At 30.9% G+C, this 14,381-nt stretch overlaps 1 protein-coding gene across 1 annotated transcript; it reads left to right on the top strand.

Annotated features, from left to right (window-relative positions):
• Window positions 1-8,300: 8,300 nt before the first annotated feature.
• On the top strand, window positions 8,301-12,470 carry LOC122593878 (sodium/calcium exchanger NCL2-like). The gene is made up of 7 exons (XM_043766331.1): window positions 8,301-8,866; window positions 10,399-10,602; window positions 10,759-10,940; window positions 11,064-11,182; window positions 11,296-11,566; window positions 11,652-11,948; window positions 12,046-12,470. Exons 1-7 carry the CDS (start codon window positions 8,575-8,577, stop codon window positions 12,289-12,291), a joined length of 1,611 nt encoding a protein of 536 aa, XP_043622266.1. The 5' UTR covers window positions 8,301-8,574; the 3' UTR covers window positions 12,292-12,470.
• The last annotated feature ends 1,911 nt before the right edge of the window (window positions 12,471-14,381 follow it).

Here is a 14,381-nt window from a genome sequence, read left to right as displayed (position 1 = left end):
TTATTTTGAGAACTCTTAAAAAAAAAGAACTCAAGAACCATTCTGGACCACACATTTTTTTTCCTTTTTCTCTCTCTTCAACTAAATAATAAAATTCACCCAAATCATTCAAAATGTTCTAACTCACAAACCGTAAATCGTTAGACAAAACAAAAAACATGGGTAGTCTTAAAATTTCGTCCTCTTTCATTAGAGATCCAATTCGATATACTTTTGACGACTTTTTAATTTTCGTTTTCTTTTTGGTAGTTACACATAACTTACACATGTGTAGGTTGAACAAAAATTATGATTCGGAACGGGCTTCGCCCTTAAGGATATTCATAAACCAAAGCTAGTGGGGGTGATAGGTCATAGGGTGATAGGTCATAGGGGGTGACCAGTGAGGGGTGATCTACCTAACGGGCTCCGCCCTTAGCTGCTATTCCTCCGCCATGGACTGACGGGCTCCGTCCTTGGCTACCATGGCTCTACCATGGATTGACGGGCTCCGCCCTTGACCTTCATTGTTGTGTACATATGTTCATTTAATAATTTACATGTGAAAACAATGATCTTACACATGTGTAGGATGAACCTACACATGTGTAGGATGAACCTACACATGTGTAGGATGAACGCGATTGGAAAAAAAAACGAAAAATAAAAAGTCGTCAAAATTATATCGAATTGGATCTCTAATGAAAAAGGACGAAATTTTAAGACTACCCATGTTTTTTGTTTCGTCTAACGATTTACGGTTTGTGAGATAAAGCATTTTAAATGATTTGGGTGAATTTTCTTATTTAATGGAAGAGAGAAAAAATATAAGAAAATGAGTGGTCCAGAATTGTTCTCGCGTTCTTTTTTATTTGTGAGTTCTCAAATAAACTTTCCCCTCTCTCTCTATATATATATATATTTGATGGGGATAATAGACTTTATTTCTTCGCCTTTTTGGCTTTTTGCCAATAAATCTGAATTCCCCTCGAGAACGGCAAGATTTTTGAGATTACAGTGACTGTTACTTGTCATTCGATTAAGTTCTGAATATGTAAGAATCTTATCTCCTTTCTAATTTAGGTATGTATTTAATATTCTTCTTGATTTAAAAAAATACTCACTGTAATTGATGTACAAATTTTCAAAATCTAGTTTTTCAAATATCAAATATGTTTGTCACGTATTTACAATTATTTATCAACATTTTAGAAGTCAAAGCTAAATTTAACAAACCTAAACCCACAAAAACGTGATAGACTTTTAAATTAACAGAACCAAACTGATATAAAATAATAAAATCCCATTTCCTATACCTAACCACAAAAATCAGACTATTCGGTTTGAATTTTAGATCTAAGATATATAAATCAGTTGAATAAGCAAGATCATAAAAGTTCCTATGGATTTAATTATTGTTAATGAGAGTAGGAGACATATGTAACGTGGTTGATGGCACTGAATTCATTGACCCAAATGTTCCGGCGGATCAAAATTGGATACCACATGGCACATGCTAACTTATGTATGCCTTCTTCAGAATTTTATAAATCGGTAAAAATGCATTTGAAAATAATACCACGACTTGAAGGTTTTTAACTTATTTAAGTCGTTTTCAATGAGTCATCTAATTCCGAAGGATTTATTAGTATAGGATCAATTAGGGGGGCATACAAATTATTAGTGATAAATTAGTGATATATAGATGATCGTGTAGCTTCAACTATAAATTTATAAGGAAAGAGTGCCCCAATGTGAGCATTATCAAATCCATAAAACTATCAAGGTACGTACCGTCACCTTTTTAAGACCAACATTCCTTTCAACTTTCTCACGTCTATTACCAGGTCTTAAATACAGTATGAGGATAACATTTTTTTTATATATAAGTCGCATCGTAAGCTGTTATTATGATAATGTACAATCATTTTGAATGTAACTAACTATGTTAAAATATCTATGTTATGTAAATATCTCGTAAAATGTCTATGTAATGTAATGAACTTTAAATTATGGCTATTGAATGTATTCGGGTATATGGGGCAACGATATAAGCTGTCACATGTAAGTTTTTGTTTGGTCATGTACTTCCTATAATCGAGATTTGGAAGTTCATTACATGACATAGACAATTTACAAAATTTTAAGATAATATAGACATTTTAACATAGTTAGATCTATAAGTAATAATTGTTTAATTATAAAATAACTTGATGGACATGCCGGTAATTAAACGGCATATTAAAAACTGGTCTCTTGAAGCCTTGGATCACCATATTTAAATCTAATGATTAACATAACTGCTCAGCATATTCATAACCCTTAATAATCAGTTGACCTTGATAATTCAAGAAACTTTTGTCCATGAATTGATGAGATATCAAGCTCGCAAAGAGATTTGAATATTGGCATGGCTACGGAGTAGTCCGGAAGAATTGAGATTCCCTAAAGTTATTTACAACTTTAAGGGTAAAGTTGTAAATCTCAACCCTTGAATTAAAATCAATGGTCAAGATTCAAAGATGATTTTTGAATCTTGACCTTTAATTTCAATCCAAAGGTCGAGATCCTTTCAACTTTACCTTTAAAGTTATTTATAATTTTAAGGAATCTCCATCCAGTCTGGAATGGATGATGCAAAACCTCATCCATGAGATATCATTGTTATAAAAAAAAAAGTAATAAACAACATGAACGTAAAGAAAACTAACCATAAAATGGATAAATTAAAAAAAAAAAACGTGTCCGTGTGTCACAATTATTTAGTAATATATATTCATTCATGGGAACTTTCATGATGTACTTAAATAATATTACAAACGTAGAATAAATGTTCAAAAATAAAAAATCGTAGAATAATTAACAAAGAACTAGTATTTTACCCGCACAATACAGCGGTGGTACTGGTAGTGACGGTGCGGTGTTGGCGGCGGTGGTTGTTAGTGGTGGCGGCGTGACGGGTGGTGACGGTGTGGTTATTATTGTAAAAATAATTAATGTAAAAAAGGTATTATAGGTATTTTAAGTGAAAATGTTTAAATTAATGGAGAAAAAAAGTGAGAATTAATCAATTCATTAAGGGTAGAATAGTCATTTCTCATAGGTTTTTTTTAGAGAGAGTGTTAAAAAATGTTATGAGGGATAGTGTGATCGTTTTTATAAAGTAATAGAGATGAGTTTTGACTTTTGACTATAATTATCGGATTGAGATTCTCTAAAGTTATAGGTAACTATATAGTAAAGTTGTGAATTTTGACCTTTAAATTAAAATCAATAGTCAAGATCAAAATTGATATTTAAGCAAGAAACATAGTTGTAATCATAAATAGATAGACAAAATACATAACTAATTGCCTGTATGATTTATCCATTAAAAAAAATAAAAATAGGTTCAAATACATAATAAGAAAATACCCAAAAGTGATATTCTTCGGAGAATAAAAGTTGTTGATTACATTGTAAAGGAATGAAGAAGATGATCGTACAAAGGAATAACGGTTAATCTATGACAATTGACAATGGTAATATAGGCTACAAAGAGAATGTTCTAGGGTTGGTATTAGCAGCAGCAGCAATGTCAGTTTATATAGCCAATAACTCTTCTAGAATGGCCCTCAAAGTTTGTCCTTCACCAAGCTTTAGTCCCTGTCTTCTTATCTTCAATACTATTGACAGCTTCAGTCCTTCATTCTTATTCTTTTTACAACTCAAGTCCCACAATAAACTAAATTAAGTAAATACTCAATTAAGGTGTAATTTCAACACCACGTGGCTTTGGAATAGAAACATTTGCTTTCAAAACTGGTTTTTAATGATAGATCTTAATAAAGCCCTAAAAACTTCATTTAATATTTTTTATATAAAAAAAAAAGCAAAAAATGATTAAAGGTGTTACTTCTTGATCAAAACCGCATGCCACCCAACACAACTAGAAATGCTATCCAATTTTGTGTTTTCGACCATTTGGAAATTGTTTCTATATTAAGACCTTACATGTCAGTGTTCTGTATATAGCATTATAAAGTTACAATATTAAGCCCCGTATATTAGTGTTATGTATCTACCAATAAACTGAAACAAAATTGCAAATGAAATTAGTTCAACTGACAGATGTATCTCTAGTTTTTCTCACAGGTCTTGGGTTCGACTCTTAGGAGTGATAAGTCTGTGGGTTTTTTCCCTGAATCACCTGTAATGGCTTATGGTCTGCATCTCATAGTCTAGAGTACGTGCAGAGTTTCACCATTATACGGCGAGGTGTTTCCCTGATGCCGAATACCGACTAACTGTTCAAAAAAAAAACTGAAACATGATTGACATGTTTTTGAAACGACACATGACGTAATATTTGATCGACACGTGTCCTTTTTAGTTATATTTATTTTGTTAAATTAGTTTTTTTAGTTGTATATAAATTTAATTTCCTTATTAGACTTTGAATTAAACTCTAACTCTTGGCTTATTAATACAAAAGACGTTATAACATTATTTGATTGATCGTTTTATCATTAATAAATTGTTTCTTTTTCGTTCTCAATTATTCAACTCCTATTACTTATATTGATTATAATAAGTTATTAACATAAAGAATAAAAAATTTTGAGTTTACAATCCGAAATCACAAGGTTATTTGTCATCATTCACTATGCTTACAAGTTCCGATTTTAATGTGGTTATTAAAATTTAAGGTAAATTTCAAACTCTAACTAAATATATATTATATTTATCATCACTGTTTATTATAATTTAGCTTCGATTATTCATTTACTTTAGCCACAATATATTTCGTACTCACAATCATGCATGAGGTATATTCGAATTTATTTATAATACAATCTATATACCTACCGTACATTGTACGGGTATTAGGATTGGTATAAGTTAAGGGTTTTGCTAATAATAACTTTATATAATAATCTATAATATAACTAAAAGAGAAGGTTGGGGGTACACTTGACACCCCTAATCTCCCTTCTTTAGCCTAATACTCCATCCTTATTAATTCTCTATTTTTTAAATATTTATTTAATAAAAATGGCTGACCTTTAATAAAAATATCTTATAAATAAATCTTTATTATTATTATCTATATATATATACCACCTAGAAAAACAATCACATATTCTCAACCTTAAGAAAAACCTACAACAAAATAAAAAAAAACGGAGCTACGATCGACTACCAAAAAAGTTTTTTTATTTATATAATTTGTTCATATTTAATCATTATTATTATTATTTAACATTGATTTCTTATGTTATTGTTATTATTATCTCTTTTAATTTAGTTTGTTGTCCATTATTATGGCTTATTCTTCAACAACAAAAAATAATACCACATTAGTTCATCTTGAATATCTCCAGCCAACACATGTTAGCCATCATCTACGACTTCGTGTTGTGCATGTATGAACTGTTTCGGAGTAGAACAACCTGAAGAAAATCAAAACGTTACAGATGGTCTTTGTTGATGAATAGGTATGTATTTTTCAAATTATATACTCTACACTTTTTGTTTCTCTTTTTATTTAAACTAAAGTTGAAAAAAAAAATGTAAACTGAAATCAATATTTATATGGAGTTAATTTCATATGTTTCTTCTTTAACTTTCGTATTGATTAAGTTGTGATATTGGTTATATACTTTTTGTTTCTCTTTTTATTTAACTAAAGTTGGAAAAAAAAAGGTAAACTAAAATAATTATTTATATGTAGTTAATTTTTATATGTTTCTTCTTTATCTTTCGTATTCATTAAGTTGTGATATTGACCATACACTTTTTGTTTCACAATTATTATAAGATTTATATATTTTGAGACTATTCGTTTAATGGACGAGACTGAGCACTAATATATATATATATATATTTATTAAAACAATAGGAATCCGAATGATCCTAGAGGTCCTACAACGCAAACCTATTTTATAATATCGACACATAAGCCTTAATCCTATGTGACATTTTTATAATTTTTTGCCAATAATTTAATTATGTAAAAAAATGAAATAAAACTAAAAATCCAAGATATTATTTAACGTGAGATATTTGTTTTCTTTGGCAAATATTTTGTTTCCCTCCTCTAATTATTTTAGTATTAATCTGATATTAATCATATATCTATGAATGTGATATTAGCTACTCAAAGAAACACACTTTTGAAGTTTCGTATGAGATATGCAAATTCCGTTTTTATTTATTTTTGATTCTTTTTTTATACCTTATTCATCATCCTCATCATCCTCATCTAAGTTGGTTTTTTATCCTATCAACATCTTTATGATTTTTTTTTAATTTTCATTTCAGCTTTGTATTAACGCTTCTATTTGTGAACTCGAGTTTTACCTTTCTAGATGTCATTTATTTGGTTATTTTTATCTCAATATGAACAATTTCTTTTTTAGATAAACGTTGTTGTGTTAGCATTCTGATTTAATCTTGATTGACATAAACTTTCTATACCAATGTCACCATTTTTATACTATTTGCTTTTGCAAGTGATTTTGAGTTTTAAATTACTATAAGGTGATCTTACTTTTTCGAAAAAAAAAACATGAAGACATTTTGAATTTAACTTAAATTTGAATAATAGATTTGTTGTTTATAATCTAATTGTAATTTTAATTTGGTTTGTCTTTAAAGCTTTTCATCTTTTACGAATTTCATTATTTGATGACTTAAATTCTACTAAAGTATTCTATTTTGAATGAATGTGATGAAATTCTAATGGATTACATATCAGTTTGCAAAAATAATACGAGTAGTTGTTATGGTCTTACCTTACATTACACTTTAATTTAATTTCATGTTTATTAACATTGCATGAAGTATAATATGTGGTATTAAAATGAATATTTGATGATAACACGTTAGTGTCCTAAAAGGCTGGTATAACTTATAATCGACTAATTAATAGTTAAATAATAACAGTTATATTTTGTATTTATATATATCATTATATATAAATATTTCCATTACCGATAAATATAGATTTGTATATACCTGCTTAAAATACAAGTTATAATTGTTACAAATTGTTATTTATACTCATATAACTAAACAATATGAACAACTTTTTTAAACAGCCGCACATCGTGCGGGTAATAGACCTAGTATATTATATAATAATGGTATTATTATCAAAATTTTAAGGATACTATTTTCCTATAGGTAATAGCTTAGAGATACACGACTACACACGTAGATTTACATGCCAATAAATTATAAAATAATAAGTATTCCTTTTAGATACAATCCAAAAATAAATAAAATAAAATGATATATAAATAAAAGGGAAATGTTAGGTAAAATATGTAGTATCTATCTTAGGTAAAATAGGGGGGATTATGTAAAATTTTGGTGATGTTATGTAAAATTCAGGGGGGCTATGTATGTTTATCAAATTTAAAGATTTAATTTATAATTTTTTTTAAAGTGACAGTACCTAAGCTTAAGTAAAGTCTTTGATATAGATCATTTTGCCACAAATAAATGTTGATCTTTTAGCAGCCCTATTTGATCACGTTGTCATCTCACCTGCTCACACTATCGTTGAATTTTCATTTTACATATGCCAGCCAGTACCTTTCTCTTTTCTTTTTACCTTTTCCTCCTTTTCCTTTCGTTTTCCGATGAGCTATGATGTTTGTTTTGTTTTCTAATCACCTAATTGTCAAACTTTTATGAAATTGACACTTTGAAAATTCGATTCTTTCAGTAGCGATTTTATCCTAAGCAATTCATAAAAGTTTTGTTAACTTTTATATAAGTTGTACGTCATCATTCATTTATATAAACTAGCTTTTGACTTGTGTTACATGAGCTAACACAAATTTCTAACTATTAGCCTCTATGTAGCGCATTAACCCTTAATAATATCAAAATTAATCATTACTAGCTATAGTTTTAGAAAGATTCTTTAGTTTCAGGTTAATTAATTACAATTTTATAACTACTTGTTCTTAGATCAAGTGGCCACTTGGGGAGGAGATATTGACTTAAAACCAAAAATTGAATCTCAATTCTTCATGGTTTCGAACATTTACCCTTTCGAATACGTGAAGGCTGTGTCATCTCACCCTTGGCTTTTGGTTCCAACATCTAGCATACTTTCTGTTTGTATGTCACTGTTAGGATTATAACCACTAATAAATTAATACGTCGTTCTGAATAAAAATTAAAAAAAAAATACAACTTCATGTATATGATAATTATAATAATAAAATGCAACTGGCTATATTCAACCATTTGTCACGTTCCTATAAGGTACATGAAACGACTTTGTCTTCATAATATCTGAATGTATTCAAAAACTAACCCCTTTAAATACCCAACAAAGGTTCTAAAATCCTAGAAAACCTCTACGACCATTTTCTTCCTTTACTTTAATCTTGATAATATCTTCTTCATAGTATACATCCACTCGAACCAGTAAACGTACGTATATTGAGGCCAATTAAGGTGCTTCCAAAAACCGTCCCTACGCTACCCAACCCAACCCAAACTGGCCTTTCAAGGTCAGGATTCTAATTAACGACCTCATTGGCAGCGAGGTTTTATCTAATTAGCCCGATAGGAAAAGCGTGAGAAAGATCAAAGATGAAAATATATGGTGTATGTATAATATTTTTGGCAAGCTTGGTGAGTTTTAGTGGGAAAGTAGAGGGAGCAACATCGGTGACATGTGAACCACAATATGGGTTCTTGCCATGTACAAGTGGTATTTGGGGAACACTTTTCTTGATTGTGGTTTATCAATACTTGATGTCTTTGGGTCAAAGTTATATTTCAAATGGGTCGGATAAGTTCTTTGCTCTTATTGGGCCGGGTATCTTCGGTGCCAGTTTGTTCCATATTCTAGCTAACTTCCCAATGCTTTTCCTCATCCTCCGTAAGCTACCCTTCATATCTAGCTTCCTATTCTCATTATTATATTACAGTATTATTTTTTGTTAATTTTCATTTATCTTTATTCAATTTTCTGCAGAAATTTTATTCTACTTCTATTTTTTGTGTAGTATTTGTCAGAAACATTCAATTAATAATTAATATACTACTAAAATATTATGTAAATTGTTCTTTTGCCATTTGCCAAGTTTCATAAAGTTTAATTTATAAGTTAAACCAAATGATGAAATATACAAGAGAGGAGTTGTTGAGAAAAGTTTTATAAAATAGTCATCAAGATAAATATTGATTAGCCAACCATATCCATATCAAAATATTTTAGTTAAATAAATCTGGGAAAAAAAACCTCATCCATGTTTTTTGTATATTGTTTACAAGTGGGAAGTTTAAAATGCTAAATATTTTTCAAATCCTTTGTTTATTGGTTGGTGGTTGTTTTTTTGGTTCCTTTTTCACATGCGGGAGTTCGTTGTCAGCTTTTTTGTCCATTATGAATATGAATTTGCCATGTGATAACTTAATATGTAATTAGCGATACTAATCACGTACAATAATTATATACTCGTTATATTTATTTATTTTTTTGAAAGGGAATTTAATTATTTGTGAATAAATATACTTTTTTCTCCATGCCAATTTGACAGTTTTCTGATATTGTTTATAATATTATTATTGACATCATAAATTGTCGAAACAACGGCCGTTTGACTTTTATTATCATTGACTTTTTTTGTACAATGAATCAATGATCGAGCTGAGAACGCACAATCTTGTACGTATAAAAGAATACGTGAATATCGTAAATTCGATCATAAATAATGCCAACATCGATACATATAACTCTTTAGAGTTTTAGATACATAATACATTATAATTAACATAAATAATTAAAAAAAAAAAAGTCAAACAAGGATTTAATTATACTTTGACCAAGCGAAGGTTCATTTTTCATGCAATGCACTTGCACCAGCCAAGAGTATGTCATGGGAGATGATAGAGCTACGGCATATATCTTTTTGGTGGTATATAACTACTTGACCCACTTGTTTCGAACTCACCTACCCTTTCATTTCATCATGAAATAGTAGCTAGATATATATAAACATGATTATATCATGCATTAACTTTTTTTCTTTTTCTTTTTCTCAATGAAAGACTTTTGAGTACTTGATTATTATTTGATAAAAACTCAAAATGATCGAATTAATGGATCCATCCAAAGAAACTTGATGTTAATTTAGCTAGTATTATTTGGAATAACCTAGCTATATGAACCAAGAGATTATATATGGGTTTAATACTTTTTTGTGGACAAATGGAATACGGGCCGGGGTATGTATAATGCCATAATGATAAGAATTTTTATTTAAGATATGCATGTATGTTAATTTGTATGTACGAATTGAACACACAATTATATTACTCGTATATATTCATGAAAACGATCGACATATTATGAATAGCTAGGTGTTTGATAGATAATGTACGTTTTAAATTATATGACTATATTTCCAGAGTCGGGATTATCAAGCGAAGACCAGGGTGCCTCTTTTAATGCCGGGATGGGAATGAGTGTGCTAGCAGGATCAGCAACCTTGAGCCTAACTCTCATTTGGCCCTCTGTCATTGTTTTCGGAAGCTACGATCTTGCAGATGATGATGACACCATATCACCCCAACCTTTCGAAGAAGACCCCTCATTTCTAACCAAATTAACAGGTTCAATTCCATCATCACCTAGCTTGCTAGCTAATTACTTGTATTAATGATCGATGAACTAACATAGTACATCAGTACTATTTTTATGCTTTGGTTTTAATTAGTTAGCTACTTTTTCTTAATTTGTTATCGATCACTTGTTTCTCAAATGTACAGCATATGGGCTCACAACTGATACCGAAACAAGCTCCACTGCAAGAATCATGCTCGTCTCGATGATCCCATTTCTTATTCTTCAACTCCCACAAATCATCAATTCGGATTCAGTAACCCGTGTCGTAGAGTTCATCGCTCTTATCATCACATTGTCTTTCTTCATTGCTTACATAGTGTATCAGGTTACCTACCTAGCTTCTTAATTACTCTACTTCTCAGTTATATATATATGGTCTTACAACATATATTAAAGTTTGTTATTTCAATGAATTGAATAAAAATGTTTCCAATTTATGATGTTGTAGATCTTCCAACCGTGGATCCAGAACAGAAGATTTGACTATGTGACACAAAAATTTGTCAAGAACAAATTATTGAAATTACTATCTACAAATGGAACAGCAAATGTCACTCTAATAAAAGAGTAAATACATCATACCTGCCTCAAAGTTATTATTATTATTTTTAATTATGCACATAATTAATTGGACAAGTGGCTTATACATGAGAAATTTTGTTGCCTTTATATATATGCAGCCTTTACAAGGGACTTGACAAAAATCATGATGGTAAAGTGACGAATGCCGAGTTGAAAACCTTACTTTTAGGAATACAAGTCCAAGCTGATGGTGAACTAAGCGATGATCTTGTGGATAGAGTCATGGATCAACTTGACATCTCAGGCGACGAATTTATTACAGAGGATGAGTTTGTTAGAATTATGAAGAAATGGCTCCAAGATGCCAGGAAATCTCTCTCCAAGAACGATTACAACCCCCTTAGTTTCTTCGTCAAGCCTCAAGCCACGGTAACTACTTTTATATATATTTTTAGGACACTTATCATTTCCCATAGAAGGTTAGGCAGTAAATTAAGTGGCCATATATTTGTAGGATGCAGATGAAGAACAACAAGCGGCTTTGATACCTAAGAAGAAAATTAATGCAAAAACATCAATTTGGGACTATTTGGAGGCTCTGGCTTTGGTAGTCCTTGGGACATCTGTGACGGCTCTCGTTGCCCTCCCACTTATAATGAATGTTGTGGGTTTTGCTACTCTAGCAAATGTCCCTTCATTCCTGATCCCATACGTTGTAATACCGTGTGCCATAAACATTCCACGTCTCGTATCAACGATTAATTCAGCAAGCCAAAAGACTCAACGTGCGGCCTCTTTAACTCTTTCTCAGGTAGATATTTAATTGCTTCTGTTCATCTATATCCTCTTATTAGATGAAAAAGGACTAATAAATGTTAAACGAGACCTTACTGGTTTTGTTTTTGCAGATCTATTCAGGAGTGTTCATGAGCAGTATGAGTAGTTTATCCACATTTCTATTGACAGTGTGGATAAGAGATTTGCCATGGGATGTATCCGCGGAAGTTCTAGTTGTGTTGATCATATGTGGAGTAATGGGAGTGTTCACTAGTACGAGGACAGTTTTCCCACTTTGGACCGGTTACGTGGGTTATCTAATGTACCCTCTGTCACTACTTATGTTGTATCTTCTTACCGCCGTTTGGGGTTGGTGATGATAGGCTACATGTATAAGATAAATGCTACATACCTACAGTAGTGTATCTTATATTCGAAATTTTTGTTCGCATTCCTCTTTAAGGTATCAGTTTGTTCATTTGCCACAAAGATTGTTGGTGTACGATATATACAATTGTATCATGTAATATATCGAGTTATTAATTTTATTGATTCATATCTATATTGTATGTATTCGTATTACATACTCTTTTATGACAAGGCTAAGTTTTAAGCCCAATTTGGAGTGTTTATGACAGTGAAGTTTAGTTTCAAGTATAAATGACAGTGAAAGTGCCAATCTGTAGTCGTAAACTGCATTCCTATAAGTTTAATATTGTGGTAGGTGTGATTAAACCCACATATATATCCCACACATTGGAAGTTAATATAACTCTCTATATAAAACTTAATGGGTTACTCCGTCTATCACTAGCTACCATACGGTTTTGTAGTTGAACCCTGTTGAGCTTGGCTTGATGACTCTTCTACGTGTTGCTTCATAACTCATCCCATTACCTTGTGATGCGCTATAAGCTACCACGCCTCTTATCAATGATCAACTCAGCAAGCAAAAAGTGTCAATGTGCCCTGCATCTTGGGTAATTTCTTCTATATATAGATTCATTTCCAAGAATCATATATAGTAATTATCAGGTCTAACTAAATTTGTTTTTGCGGATCTACCAAGGAGTGTTTATGAGTACTAAGAGTAGCTTGTTAACATTTATCTTAACAATATCTATATAACAGATGTTCCATACGCGGAGATTTTGGTTGACTTAACTAAATTCATTGCCTAGCTAGGTTTGGTCATAGCCCATGTCTTGCATATGACCTTCTGAATTCTGATTCCCTTTTTTTTTTTTTTTAAAAAAAAAAAAAAATTTATTATTGCATATTTGCATTTGTGGTGGTTTCTATCGATCGCTAACAAAAAATAGTGTTTATGCAGGATGTTAGCTTAATTTGTTCTTGCAATAAGTAACATATCAAGTTACATTTATGTTTTTCATATTCAACGAGTCGTATATATAAATATACCACATTTTCATTGCCTTTCGTTTTTCTACACGAATTATGTTCCACTTTTTAGGTGTACGCTTCTATGTTGTTAAACGAAAGCCAATGAATTCTGTCTAATTTCCTCGTTCACTCGTCTAACCAGTTTGCATGTATGTTTACCGAAGACTTGCGTACCCTTTACATGGATTGAAATTCAGATATTTTGTACGACACATCTTACCTCTAAACCATTTAGAAATTGTTATATAAAGCCAAATACTATAACTATGCTTATTATATTTAAATTCATTGTTTTAATAATCATAAACCATGAATGTTGCCTTTTTTTTTTGAGCCACGAACCGGTGTCTTGTATTCACAAAGGTCATCCTTCACCACTAGAACCAAGATATATTGATGTTTGTTTCATGTTTATCATAAATAAAGTCGAGATCCAATTCCGAAAACTTGACTGAATACATAACATATTGTAATATGGGATAGTGGGAAACCCATGGGGCCTTTGCATTCTTTCAATAGCCCAAATGCCCAATAGATTAAACTTTGGGCCTCTCATAGTAAAAAAGATTCAAAAAAAGTAAATAAATAATTATAATAATAACAAAAATATGCATTTGGGCCACAATCCGCTATCAGCCTATATTAATAAAATTATTTGCCCAATAGGTTAAACTAAGGCTGTTTGGAATGGATTAAGGATTGTGTGTTGGAAATTGGGGGAAATTCAGACTTTAAATGAAGCTGTGCAGGAGATTGCTAGAGCAAAAGGCAAGAATAATATTGGAAATGTGGTAAATAAACTTCTTCTAGCTGCTGTTGTATACTATATATGGCAAGAGAGAAATTTGAGAATTTTTAGGAAGAAGAAAAGGAATGAGGAAAATGTGTGTAATCTCATTAAAGATAGTGTCAGAACAATGTTGTTATCCATCAGGGTGAGAAAGACCAGTAACGTGATGGCAATTGGTGCAAAATGGAAAATGAAATGGGTTAATTGCTATTTTTTAGCTGACTGATGTTGTTAGTTATTGTTGGTTCTTGCTGTGAGACTCTACATGTTTTT

The sequence above is a fragment of the Erigeron canadensis genome, chromosome 3 (genome assembly GCF_010389155.1).
Source record: "Erigeron canadensis isolate Cc75 chromosome 3, C_canadensis_v1, whole genome shotgun sequence".
Taxonomy (NCBI): Eukaryota; Viridiplantae; Streptophyta; class Magnoliopsida; order Asterales; family Asteraceae; genus Erigeron; species Erigeron canadensis.
Note: the sequence above shows the minus strand (reverse complement) of the source record. Positions and strands in the feature narration are given on the sequence as shown.

Excerpts from the sequence above, each read along its gene's own strand:
- LOC122593878 (XM_043766331.1), top strand. The coding sequence starts at position 8,575 with ATGAAAATATATGGTGTATGTATAATATTTTTGGCAAGCTTGGTGAGT. Across the intron at positions 10,603-10,758 it reads ATTTCTAACCAAATTAACAG|CATATGGGCTCACAACTGAT; the intron begins GTTCAATTCCAT and ends TCAAATGTACAG. Across the intron at positions 11,567-11,651 it reads TCGTCAAGCCTCAAGCCACG|GATGCAGATGAAGAACAACA; the intron begins GTAACTACTTTT and ends ATATATTTGTAG.